Raw genomic sequence first — 13993 nt, forward strand, 5'->3', positions numbered from 1 at the left:
TGGGAAAAAGATGGTCTCTTCAACAAATGGTTTTGGGAAAACTGGACAGCCATATACAGAAGAATGAAACTGGACCAATTTCTTACACCATACACAAAAAGAAATTCAAAAGGGATTAAAGGCCTAAATGTGAGACAGGAAACCATCAAAATCCTAGAGGAGAACACAGACGACAACCTTTTTGATCTTGGCTGGAGCAACTTCTTACTAGACATGTCACTGGAGGCAAGGGAAACAAAGCAAAAATAAACTATTGGGACTTCATCAAAATAAAAAGCTTCTGCACAGCAAAGAAAACAATCAACAAAACTAAAAGGTGGCCTACAGAATAGGAAAAGATATTTGTAAATGACATATCTGATAAAGGGTTAGTATCCAAAATCTATAAAGAACTTATCAGGGCGCCTGGGTGGCTCAGTCGTTGGGCGTCTGCCTTCAGCTCAGGTCATGATCCCAGGGTCCTGAGATCAAGCCCAGCATCAGGCTCCCTGCTCGGCGGGAAGCCTGCTTCTCCCTCTCCCACTCCCCTTGCTTGTGTTCCCTCTCTCACTGTGTCTCTCTCTGTCAAATAAATAAAAGAAAAAAGGGAAAAAAAATCATCAAACTCAACACCCAAAAAACAAACCACCCCGTTATGAAATAGGCAGAAGACACGAATAAACACTTTTCCAAAGCAGCCATCCAGATGGCTAAAAGACATAAAAAGATGCTCAACATCACTTATTATCAGGGAAATGCAAATCAAAACCACCATGAGAGGGGCGCCTGGGTGGCTCAGTTGGTTAAGCATCTGCTTTCAGTTCAGGCCATGATCTCAAGGTCCTGGGATCAAACCCCATGTCAGGCTCCCTGTTCAGCAGAGAGTCTGCTTCTTCCTCTCCTTCTCCTCCTCCCGCTTGTGCTCCCTCCCTCCCTCTCTCTCAAATATATAAAATCTTAAAAACAAACAAAAAAAACGAAGAGATACCACCTCACACCTGTCAGAATGGCTAAAATTAGCAACACAGGAAAAAACAGGTGTTGGTGAGAATGTGGAGAAAGGGGAACCCTCTTACACTGTTGGTGAGAATACAAATTGGTGCAGCCACTCTGGAAAATAGTATGGAGGTGCCTCAAAAAGTTAAAAATAGAACTACCCTATAATCCAGCAATTGTACTGCTAGGTATTTACCCAAAGGATACAAAAACACAGATCTGAAGGGGCACATGCACCCCTATGTTTATAGCAGTATTATCAACAATAGCCAAATTATGGAAAGAGCCCAAGTGTCCATCGACTGATGAACAGATAAAGAAGTTGTGGTATATTTGTACAATGGAATACTCAGCCATCAAGAAAAAATGAAATCTTGCCATTTGCAATGACGTAGATGAAGCTGTTTATATTATGCTAAGCAAAAAAAGTCAGAGATAAATACCATATGATTTCATTCATATGTGGAATTTAGGAAACAAAACAGATGAACATATAGGAAGGGGGAAAAAGGGAGTGAGGGAAAGGGAAGCAAACCATAAGAGACTCTTAAGGATAAAGAACAAACTGAATTGATGGAGGGAGGTGGGTAGGAGATGGGTATTAAGGAGGACACTTATTATGATGAGCACTAAGTGATGAATCACTAAGTTCTATTCCTGAAACCACTGTTATACTATATGTTAACTAACTAGAATTTAAATAAAAATTTTGAAAGAAAAAAAACTGTTTATAACATTAAAAAATAAAGTAACTTAAAATAACTTTATGTGAGTTGTACCTCCAACTCAAGACACAGTGCAAATTATTCATTTAATTTAGCTCTTGATATTTAAAAACTGAGTTAAAATTATTACATAAAAATATAACAAATCTATAATACATGGTATATGCAGAAACATCAAAAAAAAAAAAGAAAAAAGAAAGAAAAAAAAGTCCTACCATAAATTGTTTAGGGGAAAGAAAGGTAGAGCTACAAAAGAGAAATATATGTATCTATATAAAGTCATTAAGAACACACGCCACAGTTCAAACAATGGTCCTCTTCTGCCTAACACTTATCAAAATATCCAGTATCTTTCTTGTTTATTTGGTTATCCTCCCACCACTAGTTTATTAGCTTAGCAACTACAGAGACTTTGTCCTTTTCCATGCTGTATCCCCAATGCCTAGAACACTGCCTGGTACACAGTTAGGTTTCAATAAACCATTTATGTAATGAATAAATCAAAAAATTGTTTTCAGGTTCATTTTTCTATTCACCTTGATCCACCTTCCCCTGACTTACCATTAAGTTCCAGCTACACTGATCTTTCTGATTCAGGCTCTTTCCCCTTTTCAGACCTTTGCATCTGCTGTTATTTCTGACTAGAGTGTTCTTTCTCCTATTCTGTCCATGGCTTAGCTCCCACTCTTCCTTTAGTGAAATCTAGAAGTTATTCCCTCAGATAAACCTCTGATCACCCCACCTAAAGTAGGTGTTCTCTTTGAAAGTACTCCTTACAACGACACGCAATTATTTTATCAATTTACTTTTTGGGGGGTGCATCTTCCCACCAGGATGTCAGATCCATAGAGGCACATACTTATTCACCAAAGTTCCCTATGGTCCAGCAGAGCTCCTAGCACCACAGGAAATACTCAATACGAAGTTACCTTTAAGTGGATCAAGTATAGGTATTTTTTATCTTTTCTAACTTTTTGTATTATCTAAAATTTTACGTAAGCATAAATATAATCTGGGAGAAGTAAAGCAATTTGCATTTTGGAAAAAAGGATCTCCCATAGCCCTAAATAGCAGGAAGCTAGTTTTTAAATATGAAGACAAAGCAGAGAAAACAAATGGAAATAACATTTCTCATGAGGCAAAACAATAGAGACCCATAAAACAAAGCATCCCTGTTAAAAAAAAAAACTATAGAATATGATTTTCATAAAATTTTTTAAAAATATAAAGAAGTTTGCCATGTACAAAAGTTTAAATGTTTTTCTAATGCCCAGATAATCATACACAGAAGGAATAAAAACCAAAGGACCTTTGCTATAAGGGCAAAACATGTGTACTCACTGTTTTACATTTCAAAAGGTGACCTATAAATCTATACACACAGTAGAGTTGTAAGAAGTGATGCCCTCTCTCTAGAAGTTTTGCAAGGGTTTCCTCACTACCATACTTAGAGAACCCGGTGAGGAGTTAGGAGCAAAGGAGTTCGGTAAACCTGTAAGTACCATCCAACCTGTCTTGGTGGCCCCACCGAAGTTTCACTCTCTGAAGTCCCCTGAAGGTTAGACACCTAATCTTTCCCTTCTCCCAGTCTCGTCTGCACCCGGCGCTAAGGAAGACAGCCCGCTGGCCAGGTGGGGCGCCCTAGCAGCAGAGGGGAGCAGAGCTGCGGGTGGCGGTCAGCCTCTCCCTCCTCACCTCATGGTGCATGGGGGAGGGGGCTGCACCTCTGCCCAGCCGGCCCGTCGGCCCCCTCCCGCCAGCGAAGGCCAGTGCGGTGGCCGGGGTTGCGCGGGGCGGCATCTTTTAAAAGTCAACGAGGGCCGCCAACCGCGAGCCGGCGGAGGGCAGGCGCAGACCCCAGAACCCCAGCCACAGAACCCGGTAGGGGGTTCGTGGGAGCTGCAATCTGGTTTGAGGGCTGGTCGAACAAGCAGAGTGCCCTTGGTCTTCCCCTTTCTCTGATGTCTCCCAACACCCTCCCTCAGGTGTTTGTTATTTTACAGTGAGTGCTCCAAACTTCAATTTCTTCAAGGATCTTGCCCACAGGCTCTCAGTAACGCTGTAATGACGACTGACTGCAAATCCCAGACCTAATCTGAAATCCACATCTTTTCACTACAGTGATCCCCAATTATTCTACATCAGTGCCCCTATAAAGCTTTACCATGATCCATATAAATTCACCAGCTACAGTTTCATGTGGCTTTGTTGTATAATTTACAAAAATAGAAGGTCTACTGAATATGATTTTGAGTGCTCCATAGATCCCCAGGAGATGCTGATATCAGCACTTGGGGTCAGATGAGGGTGCTCACCCACTAAGCCAGGCAAAAATAAAACTTTGGGGGGGCATGAAGTATTTGGCCTGACCCAAGGACATCTTTACTTTTGGCTCATGCTTTAACAAAGTTACTGAAGACATGTAACTGCATTTCCTGAACATATCTGCATTTGCTAGAGGAAAACCTATTCAGGAGATCCTAGAGAATCATTACCACTATTGTGTTGTACATACAGAAAACATACAGGAAAATCTTAACTCACCAAATTCACTTAAATTTATAAAGAATCATGTAGATTGATTATGTACTATTTAAAATAGCAAACTCACTTTGAGTGTTTAGTATATCCAAAGGGAGAGAAATTGCTTTTTTAAAAAACATTTCTGGAGGATTATATCCATTGTGTAAAATGAGATATACTCATGTACTATGACTTTTTCATTTAACTGTGGCATACTTACTTTTGGATTTAATATTCAATTTCTGAAGATTGTTTTAACATCCTCAGAATCTAACCTGACAGTAAAAAGTATTTTTGTATATCAAAAAGATGTTTATAATCTTATATCTACCAAACTTTCTCTCTTGCTATGCTATATAAATTCTTTGGAGGCCATACTTTCATGTTCAAGTTATGCACCTTTTATTGGAACCATTTCAAAGTTTATATGGTGTCATTTTTAGACATCTGTATAAAGTAACTGACCTTTTTCTGGCTCTTTACCAAACTGGAATTACTAATTTGTGTTTTACTGTTTAAAAAAGATTTTATTTATTTGAGAGAGAAAGAGGGAGAGAGGGAGCACAAGCTGGGGAAAGGCAGAGGGAAAGGAAGAAGCAGACTCCCCACCAAGCAGGGAGCCCGGCATGGGGCTTGATCCCAGGAGACTGAGATCATGACCTGAGCTGAAGGCAGACCCTCAACCAAATGAGCAACCCGGACACCCCTAATTTGTGCTTTAAATTAAACTATCAGCCTGCAATGAGATGGCTGCATTAAACTCACTACTATATTTTATTACAAGGACACTTAAGTAGTTTTGTACCTCTTAAAAGAAAATCCTAAGAATAAATTTTTCTCAGAGACAATTACATTTTAAAACCTGCTTTGGATTCTTTTGATTACAGATGATGAAAGAGAAAGTGACCTAATCCATGCCATAACAAAGGTGACTTTTTTTTTTTTTTTACAGCTCACACCCCTAGAATATCCCAACCCAAAAGTCCTGGGCAAAAGAACAGGCCTGTTCACTAACAGTGGCTCACAGAGAAGTAGGGGATAACCACAGGGTAAAGCAGGTACTTCAACTGGTCAAACTAATCTCAGAAGTTAGGGTCTTAAATACTCTTCCAGCCAAGGAGGGAGCAGATGTACTCAAAGGTTCTAAACAGGGTTTATTTCACTATGCTAAGGAAGGTAGTGAGTCTTTATACAGAATATAAGCAACGGATTTAATTCTCCAATTTTCCTTCCCTTATTAAGGGAAAACAAAGTATGCTCCAGACACATTTCTTATGATAAAAGTAGTAATGTTAAAAAGAGAAGCCAAACTTAAAACAAAAACAAAAGGCCAATCGAGTTAATCAATAAAAATAAAACCTGTTACTTTTAGAATGAAATAATCTTTTAGCAAATATATTAAAAAGAGAAAAATTAAAAAACAGAAAAAGGAGACTATAACCACAAATACAGGGAAGACATTCCGAAAATTATAAAACATCATACACAACTTATACCAATTAATTTGAATACTATAAAAATATAAATTGCCAACACTGATCTAAACAAAAGAAACATCTAAATAAACCAATTATGATGAAAAAACTGAAAGAGTAGTCACAGTCCTACTCCTTCTCCCAAAAGACTAGTTCCAGAGTTTTATTGTCAAATTTCACTTCTCACTTAATCAGATTATCAAAAATCCACAAGTTTGGCAATGCATTCTGTTGGTGGAGCTGTGGGAAACAAAGTGAAGGGAAAAGCAAAAAAGAAAAGAAAAGAAAAGAAAAAAAACCAGGAAAAAATACATACTATGTAGATGATAAAAGACTGATTTAAACATTAAGATGGATAGATCAATAGAAATGGAAATTCACAGTTCAAGATGTATGAACAGCTAATAAACACATTTCAAAATACCTCCAGTTTACAGATTTAAGAAGCCAAACAATCCCCAGCAAGATAAAGATACACTGCATTGAAACAGCACAGAGCTAAAGACAGAGAGAAAAATACCAAAGTAGTCAGAGAAAAAAGAACTGAGACACAGCTGACCTCTCAGTGGCAATGGAAAAGACAAAGGAATGAGGGATGAGATCTGCAATGTGCTCAAAAACTGCCAACCTAAACTGCTATTTAGCAAAACATCTTCCATAAATGACAGTGAAATAAAGATACTTTCAGGTAAACAAAAGTGGAAAGAGTTCATCATCAAGCAATCCTTCAACAACAACAAAAAAGCCATCCCAAAGGACATGCTTTGAGCAGAAGGAAAATGGCCCTAGTTTGATGTTCTAAAAGATAAAAGAAGCAATAGAGAAAAGTAGTAAAAATGTGGGAAATGTAAATAAGCACTGACCGTAAAATACAACAATAATTCTAAACAGGCCCCCTTCTGTCCAGTAAGAATATTATTTAAAAATATTAAAACATATGATAACATATAAGTCATGCAGGGACTGAATGAAGTTAAACTTCTAAGGGTCTTGTATCATCTAAGAGGAAGGTAAAACTATTGCGTTTTTTGTTTGTTTTAGATTTTGAAAAGTCAAGGATGCGTATTTCTTTTTTTTTTTTTTTTAAGATTTTATTTATTTGACAGAGAGAGACACAGCGAGAGAGGGAACACAAGCAGGGGGAGTGGGAGAGGGAGAAGCAGCTTCCTGCGGAGCAGGGAGCCCGATGCGGGGCTCGATCCCAGGACCTGGGGAACATGACCTGAGCCGAAGGCAGACGCTTAACGGCTGAGCCACCCAGGCGCCCCAAGGATGCATATTTCTAAGAGAATTATAAAAAGGGGGGGAAAAGCATATTTTCCAAATTAGTACATGGGGAAAATGGAATGATAAAGATATTAAATCGATACTTAAAAAATAACAGAAGGGGGACGCTTGGGTGGCTCAGTCAGTTAAGCGTCTGCTTTCGGCTCAGGTCATGATCCCAGGGGCTTGGGATGGAATCCCGCATCAGGCTCCTTGCTCAGCAGGGAGCCTCCTTCCCCCCTGCCTGCCGCTCCCTCTGTTTGTGCGCTCGTGCTCTCTCTGATAAATAAACAAAATCTTTAAAAAAAATTAAAAAAACAAAAAGTAATAAAATATAACAGGAGCGGAAAGAAATATAAGATAGCCAGGGCAAATAGAAAGCACAAAATAAGAGTAATTACAGTGCGTGTGAACAGGCTAAATGTCCCAGCTGAAATGCTTTAAAACTGCATTAAAAAATTCCAACAGATGCTCTTTAAGAGACATCTAAACCATACAAGTGCATGAGTCTACAGCTATTTCAAAATAAATGAATTTAAAAAACACAAAAAGAAATGTATTAAAGAGAAAATCACAAAGCATAACTGATGAACTATAAGCAAGATGAATTAACAGTACAGAAGGGAGAAATATTCAATACCAAAACTGAAAAAAAGACAATTACACATGCTTCACACATTAAAGATAGCAAGAGGGCACTGTTAGCAACCACAAATATTAAAAATTCAGACAAAACAGAGACCTAGAAAAATCTAAGCAATACTGACAATTTTTTTCAAATCTTGATTAAATCATGTAACCACTAAAAAAAATTAAATCACTAGTCAAAAATTTGCCACCAAAAAAACTTCAGACCTAAGTGGATTCAATGGTAAATTCTACCACAACTGGTTATCTACATGAGAATAAAGTTAAATTATATCTATACTCCAAACTACCCATAATTAACAATTCCAAATTTTTAGACAAGAAATGAAAAATCTTTAAACAACTTCTGTTCATCAAAAAGCACCATGGAGAGAGAGAAAAGGTATTTGCAACCCATTTAACTATCTAAAGATGAGTACCGAGAGTATGTAAAGAAGTCCTATAGTCCAGGAACACCGGGGTTTCTCAGTCGGTTAAACATCTGCCTTCGGCTCAGGTCATAATCCCAGCGTCCCGAATCAGGCTCCTTGCTCAGCAGAGAGTCTGCTTCTCCCTCTGCCTGCTGTTCCCCCTGCTTGTTCTCTCTCTCTGACAAATAAATAAATAAAATCTTAAAAAAAAAAAGAGTCCTACAGTCCAATAACCCAATAAAGAACAGAAATGGACAAGGGATATGAACAGTACAAAGGGAGAAAAAAAAGGCCTCTAAACATAGGAAAAGATGCTCAAACTCAGTCATAATTATCTGTAAACTGATTTATCAAACTACCAAAGCACACAAGTTGAGCAATGCATCCTGTGAGGGGGGCTTTAGGAAAACAGTCACTGCAGTATATTGCAAGTAACCATGCAAAATCCTAAGAAAAAGCAGTTTGGCAATATTTCTCAAAATTTCAAAGGCATTTAACCTTTAACCCAGTAATCAGAGTTCTGGAATTAACAGTACTAGAAATACCTGCTCACATACAAAATGACAACTCTACATAATTACTCCAAGCACCATTATTTTTAACAGCAAAAGACCAGAAACTAATTATCTACTACAGACTAGTTAAATAAACTGGTACAGCCACACAATGAGAAATTGTTTTCCTATGCTGTAGAATAAGCATGCTACCTTTATATTGATTTGTATTTGTATGTATGTATATGTATGTATATACTGATTTCCTGGATATACTGTAAATGGAGGAAAAAAACGTAGCATAGCACAAATCAGATTAAGAGGAATATAAAAACAAACACTGGGGAATGAGTTGGATACATACAGGAAAGAAAAGATTTTTCTTTGTATGGTCTTTACAGATTTTTTAGTTGTTTAAATAAATTATTCTAGTAATTTTTTTAAGCGACAGGAAGAGTTCAACTTGTACATATAACATTTTTTTTAAAAATTCATACATATAAATAAAACAAGTACCCAATAGAAAAAGTGGCAAAAACATGACTAAACATTACACAGAAGAAAACAAACGTTCTACTTCTTTTATGTAATCACAGAAATGCAGTTGAAAGCCACAATAATATTTCATTTCCACCAGACCAGCAAAAAGTAAAAAGCTGAACAATGCCACACATGGAGAGAATGTGAAGCAATGAGAGGTTTCATTCAAAATTAGTGGTGTATAAATCACAATTACCATCTGGAAAAAGTTATACATTATCTAATGAAATTGAACATGCACATATCCTCCCAATGGGTCCAGCAATTCTACTACTAATATGCCCAAGCAAGAGTATCATATATATGCACTTGAGGATGAACAAGAACATTTTGGCAGCACTAATTGTAACAGCCCCATGTTGGAAATAACCAGGATGTTCATAAAGAATAAAACAGCTAATTATATAATCCAATTATAATATATTCTTGGAGTAGACCATTATACTTCAATGAAAATGAATGAATTATAGCAGTGGTTCCCAAAGTGGCGATGGTGCTTAGGTGGGTTTTTATCTATACTGAAATGTGTCATCATCTGAGAGATCTACAGAACTCAGAGAACTAATATCTACTGCATGACCAATGTGTGGATGAAAGATCCCTTCAAAATGCAAGATAGACCAATGGGTTTTCACGTCACAGAATTTGAGAAGTTCACTGACACGGCTTCAAATTTTACACTGCAGTTAACCTTTAAAGAAACTGTTAGTTTTATTTTTCTTTGATATTCATCAAAACCTATCTTAAAAGTTTATAAAAACATTCCTCCCCTTTCTAAATACACAGATGAGTCTGGATTTTCTTCACATACTTTCAACCCAAACAACATATTGCAACACACTACAGAAGCAGACATGAAACTGAGTCATTAAAGATATTTGTGAAAATGTAAAAACAATGCCCCTTGTCACTAATTTTTTTGGAAAAGTTTTTTCATTAAAATGTTATTTATATTAAGATGTAACACGTTCATTATTTTTTAGAGGTACCAATAAATACACCAATAAATGCCATACCTACCATATTTAAGATGAATCAGTTTTAGTATCTAATGACATAATCCCCATAAACGAAAGATCTTTAGGGTCCTCAATAGTTTTTAAAATCATAAAGGGAGTCATGAGACCAAAGTTTCTGAATTGCTGAACTACAGGCACATGCTTCACCAATGATGAATCTCAGAAACATAATGTTTAAGTAATTCACAGATAAAGCTCAAAAACAGGTGAAAGTAAACAAACAGGTTAATTAAAAAATATCTGTATGTGATAAAACTGTACAGAAAGGTAAGGGAATAATTAACACAAAATTCAGGATGACCATGGTGATGGTGGCAGCAATACATTGCTTCTGGGGAGAGGACACAATAAAGCTTCTAAGGTACTTAGATGTCCTTTTAAGCCAGGTACACAGATACACTTAAAACAACAACAACAACAACAGTACATATAAATGGTATACTTCACAACAAAAACTTTAATAGAAGAAACAAAGGGACATACCTACTATCCTAGAAGGAAAAACTCAAAAGAATGTCTCTTCTCAAATTAATCTATAAATTCAATGCAATCACAAACAATATCCCAACATGATTTTCTATAGAACTTGGAAAGATGGTTCTAAACATCATCTGGAAGAAAAATGCAAAAAATGCTCAAAGCTTTTTTTCAAAATAAAGTAATAAGATATATTATAAAGGTACAATAATTAAAACGGTGTGGTAATAGGTAAATGGGTCAAAGAAGAGTTCAGAACCCAATTAAAAAAAAAAAAAAAGCGAGGGATATGACCCAGCCAAGATGTTTCTTTTTTTATCACCCAGAGGATAAAAATTAAAATGAGAAATTACTTTCAGTTATTAGAAAAATTATGTTAAAGAAATACTGTTATCATCCAGTGCTGGCTAGCAGGCAGATAAAGCATACCTTCTGAGAGTGGACTTTAATATATTAAAGGGTATGATATTTGAGGACAATTTCACAGCATTATTATCCAGCATTCCCATAGGGAATCAACTCTGCAGAAATACTATCATTGTTATAGAGGAAAACTTGAAAATAAATATCCAGCAAAAATGAAAGACTCATTTGATAAAGATACCATACCTACTTAATCATACTAAGCAGATATCATACTACATTTGTTAAACACTATGTCTCAGGCAAGTTTTTAGGCACTCTGGGGATTTTAATTCATTTAAGCAACTATAGAGTACAGGAGATGCTTATAATACAGTTCTTTTTAAAGAGAACTGGTTATCTTTGGGGCAATGTCCTGAAAACCCCACATTTTAAACACTGTTCTTGGTCTTTCCTAAAAGAATTATGTACACTCTGTCACTTTTTACTTCTCTCTCGTCTGGGTTATTTACTGGTGTGCTGAACATACTGCATAGTGCTCTCCAGTTCTGGAAGACAGTTTTTCAACAGAAAATATTCTTACACTGTAAAAGAGTATCTGTTTTGTTATAAATCTCCTGAGTAGGCTTACCAATCTCAGATCCTATAAATTTACATACACACCTTTTTTCCCTTCTAAAAGAGCTTCTTCAGGAAAACACCATGGGCCCTTTGATCACTAATGTTAGAATAACATCAAATACTCGCTCAACACTTAAGTTTACAAAAAATATCCGTTCATAAACCCTACCATTTCTAACTACCTTACAGGGAAAACAAAGGTAAGACAGGTGTATTTACATTTTTGGATTTCAAATAGACAAGTACTAAATGAAACTAGAGGATTTTCCAAGTGTCTTCCTCAAGTTTTGAGGTTAACCTGCCATGTTCCCCTACAACCTGCTGCTTGGTGCCACCTTCGGATAAACTGCTGGGCTGCATGGACCAACTTAACTACGGCATTCCTTGGGCACTACTTGAGCTTTCTGCTACATGACCCTCCCTAGGGAAAGACCCTTTCCTTCCAGAACTACTTTAAAAGAGAAAAGGTCATGCACTGCCGTGGATTCACGACACAGAGACTTGAGATGCAGACTTCATACAGAAGCCTTTACAAACTGTTTAACAGCTAGGCCAGAGCAAATGAGCAAAGCTTGAAGTAAGTATTGTGGCTTGTATGAGGATGAAGCTGTCCTCTGACAAGCAACTCAAAGGCAGTGCTTCAACAGTTCTGGACGTCCTGCCTCAAAGGGCAAGGATGGGTTCCGAAGCTCTATACGAACGTGTCAAATACCGACGTCGCAGAATCAAGTCAGGGTGGAAGCGTTAGCCATGTTGAGAACGGCCACAGGTTATAACAGGCCGACTCATCCAAACAGCAGCACAGCAAAAACAATTCTGAAAACCACCGCCCCCCTCCCGCCCCTTCACCCCGAGAGCAGAGCAAACAGGCAAGAGACCGTTAGTCACGCAACATCCGAGGAAAGCATGCAATGTCCTTCCGAATTTAAACAATTTTGCGCATGACAGCAGCGAAGACCCCAGCAGACAACGACAAAAGCCCCAGCAGCTACGCCGCGCACTCAGCCTTGGAGGCGGGGGCTGCTCCTTTCCTCCCTCCAGGTGCACAAACAGAAGCGCCCACCGCGGGGAAGGTTTACCTGTCTCCCGGGCGGCCGCCGCCCCCGAGGACTTGAGGTTACTGTTCAATTTCTTCCCCATGCTTAGGGGCGTCCGCTTCTCCCCACATGCACTTCCTCTCTCTCAGTCCCCGCGGCCAAACGTGACAGGTACGTCCGGACCCTAGTAGTCACCCGCCGCGCTCTGCCCTCTCCCCGACCAGGGAGCCCTCGAGGCGCCTTCGCGACTCTTCGCTCCCGGGGTCTCCAGCGGGAGCCCTCGGCACTGTCTGCACCGACTCTTCAGGGACGCGCAGGACCCTCCACGTCGCAGCCTGGGCTTCCTCTCCGCCCTGGTGCCGGCAGCGCCCGCAGCGCGGCCCGGGCAGTGCCCGGCGGCCCCGAGACGCCGGCCCTGGGCACGCGGGCCTGGCGCCCAGGCTCCCAGCCCGCAGGCACCACCGCGCTCGTAAGCCAAAAGTCGTTCTTCTCCCGCAGGGTCATAGGAAGGAACGCTCCGCAAGACGCGCCCCGGCCTGAGAGAACATGTCGATTACCTGAGGTACGGCGGCAGGAAACCGGAAGTAAAACCTCTGGCCTCGGGAAAAGGAGAGGTTTGGGGGGGTGGGGAAAGAGAAAGTGAAAACTGAACCGTGGCGAACGGCGGGAGCCAATCACTGAGGAGAAGCCAATGCGCAGGCGCGGACTGCGGCCGGCGTCCACGCGGCGCTCGCCTCTCTCCTGTGCGCAGGCGCAAGACTGCAGCGCGTCCTGGGATTGGAGGATGGAGTCTGGCGTGCGCAGCTGAGGGCGGGGCGAAGCAAAGCCTCGTGTCTCCAGGGGTTCGTGCGTGGCCGGATGCGGAAGACGTGCAGGGGAAGATGTCCGGCAGCCGTGACGTGTCTGCGTGGGTTCTAGCAGCTGGCTCGCTCGGGGCTGTGGTGTTTGTCTCCCATTATGTCTTCTGAGGGTGTGGTGGTGACACTTGTCTTGCCCCAAAGTGACATTAATAAAATCTTTTTAGTAAATTCTTTAAAAATAACCTTAAAAGAGTATTAACCTTAAAAATAGAACTGCCAGTAATGTTTCCAGGCTTGCTTATAAACAGAGGAACTGTAGTTAAAGACATGCAGAGTATACTGATCCACAGGCAAGCCCAAAGAAAAAAGGGGGAAAGTGTCCTTTTATAGAGCAAAGGAGGAAGTTGGGAGAGGTTGTGACAATTCATTGGAGGAGAGCCAGAGTTCAGGGTTGTGGTGGCTTCTCATTGGCTGGGTTGTTACCAGCAAGGAGAAAAATCTTCCTGCTGGGGTATATAAAGTAAGCTTCCAGGACTGGTGCTTACTGAACACCCTTCATTGCTTCTTGACTCCATTTTGAATTTTTTTTTTTTCATTTTCACACATGTAATATTTAACTG

General features: G+C 39.5%; 1 protein-coding gene across 2 annotated transcripts in view; it reads right to left on the reverse strand.

Moving 5' to 3' along the window:
* TASOR2 (transcription activation suppressor family member 2) overlaps window positions 1–13158 on the reverse strand; it is a 72503-nt gene extending 59345 nt beyond the window's left edge. Inside the window, exon 1 of one of the 2 annotated variants that reach the window (XM_035021721.1) lies at window positions 13131–13158. Coding sequence is in view for 1 of the 2 variants with exons in the window: in XM_035021718.1 (XP_034877609.1) it covers window positions 12616–12676 (61 nt within the window). In the remaining variant the exon portion in view is untranslated. The other variant, XM_035021718.1, reaches the window with a different exon arrangement.
* Between the last annotated feature and the right edge of the window lie 835 nt (window positions 13159–13993).

The sequence above is a fragment of the Mirounga leonina genome, unplaced genomic scaffold, assembly GCF_011800145.1.
Source record: "Mirounga leonina isolate KUSES-001 unplaced genomic scaffold, KU_Mleo_1.0 Mir_175, whole genome shotgun sequence".
In the NCBI taxonomy this organism is placed as follows: Eukaryota; Metazoa; Chordata; class Mammalia; order Carnivora; family Phocidae; genus Mirounga; species Mirounga leonina.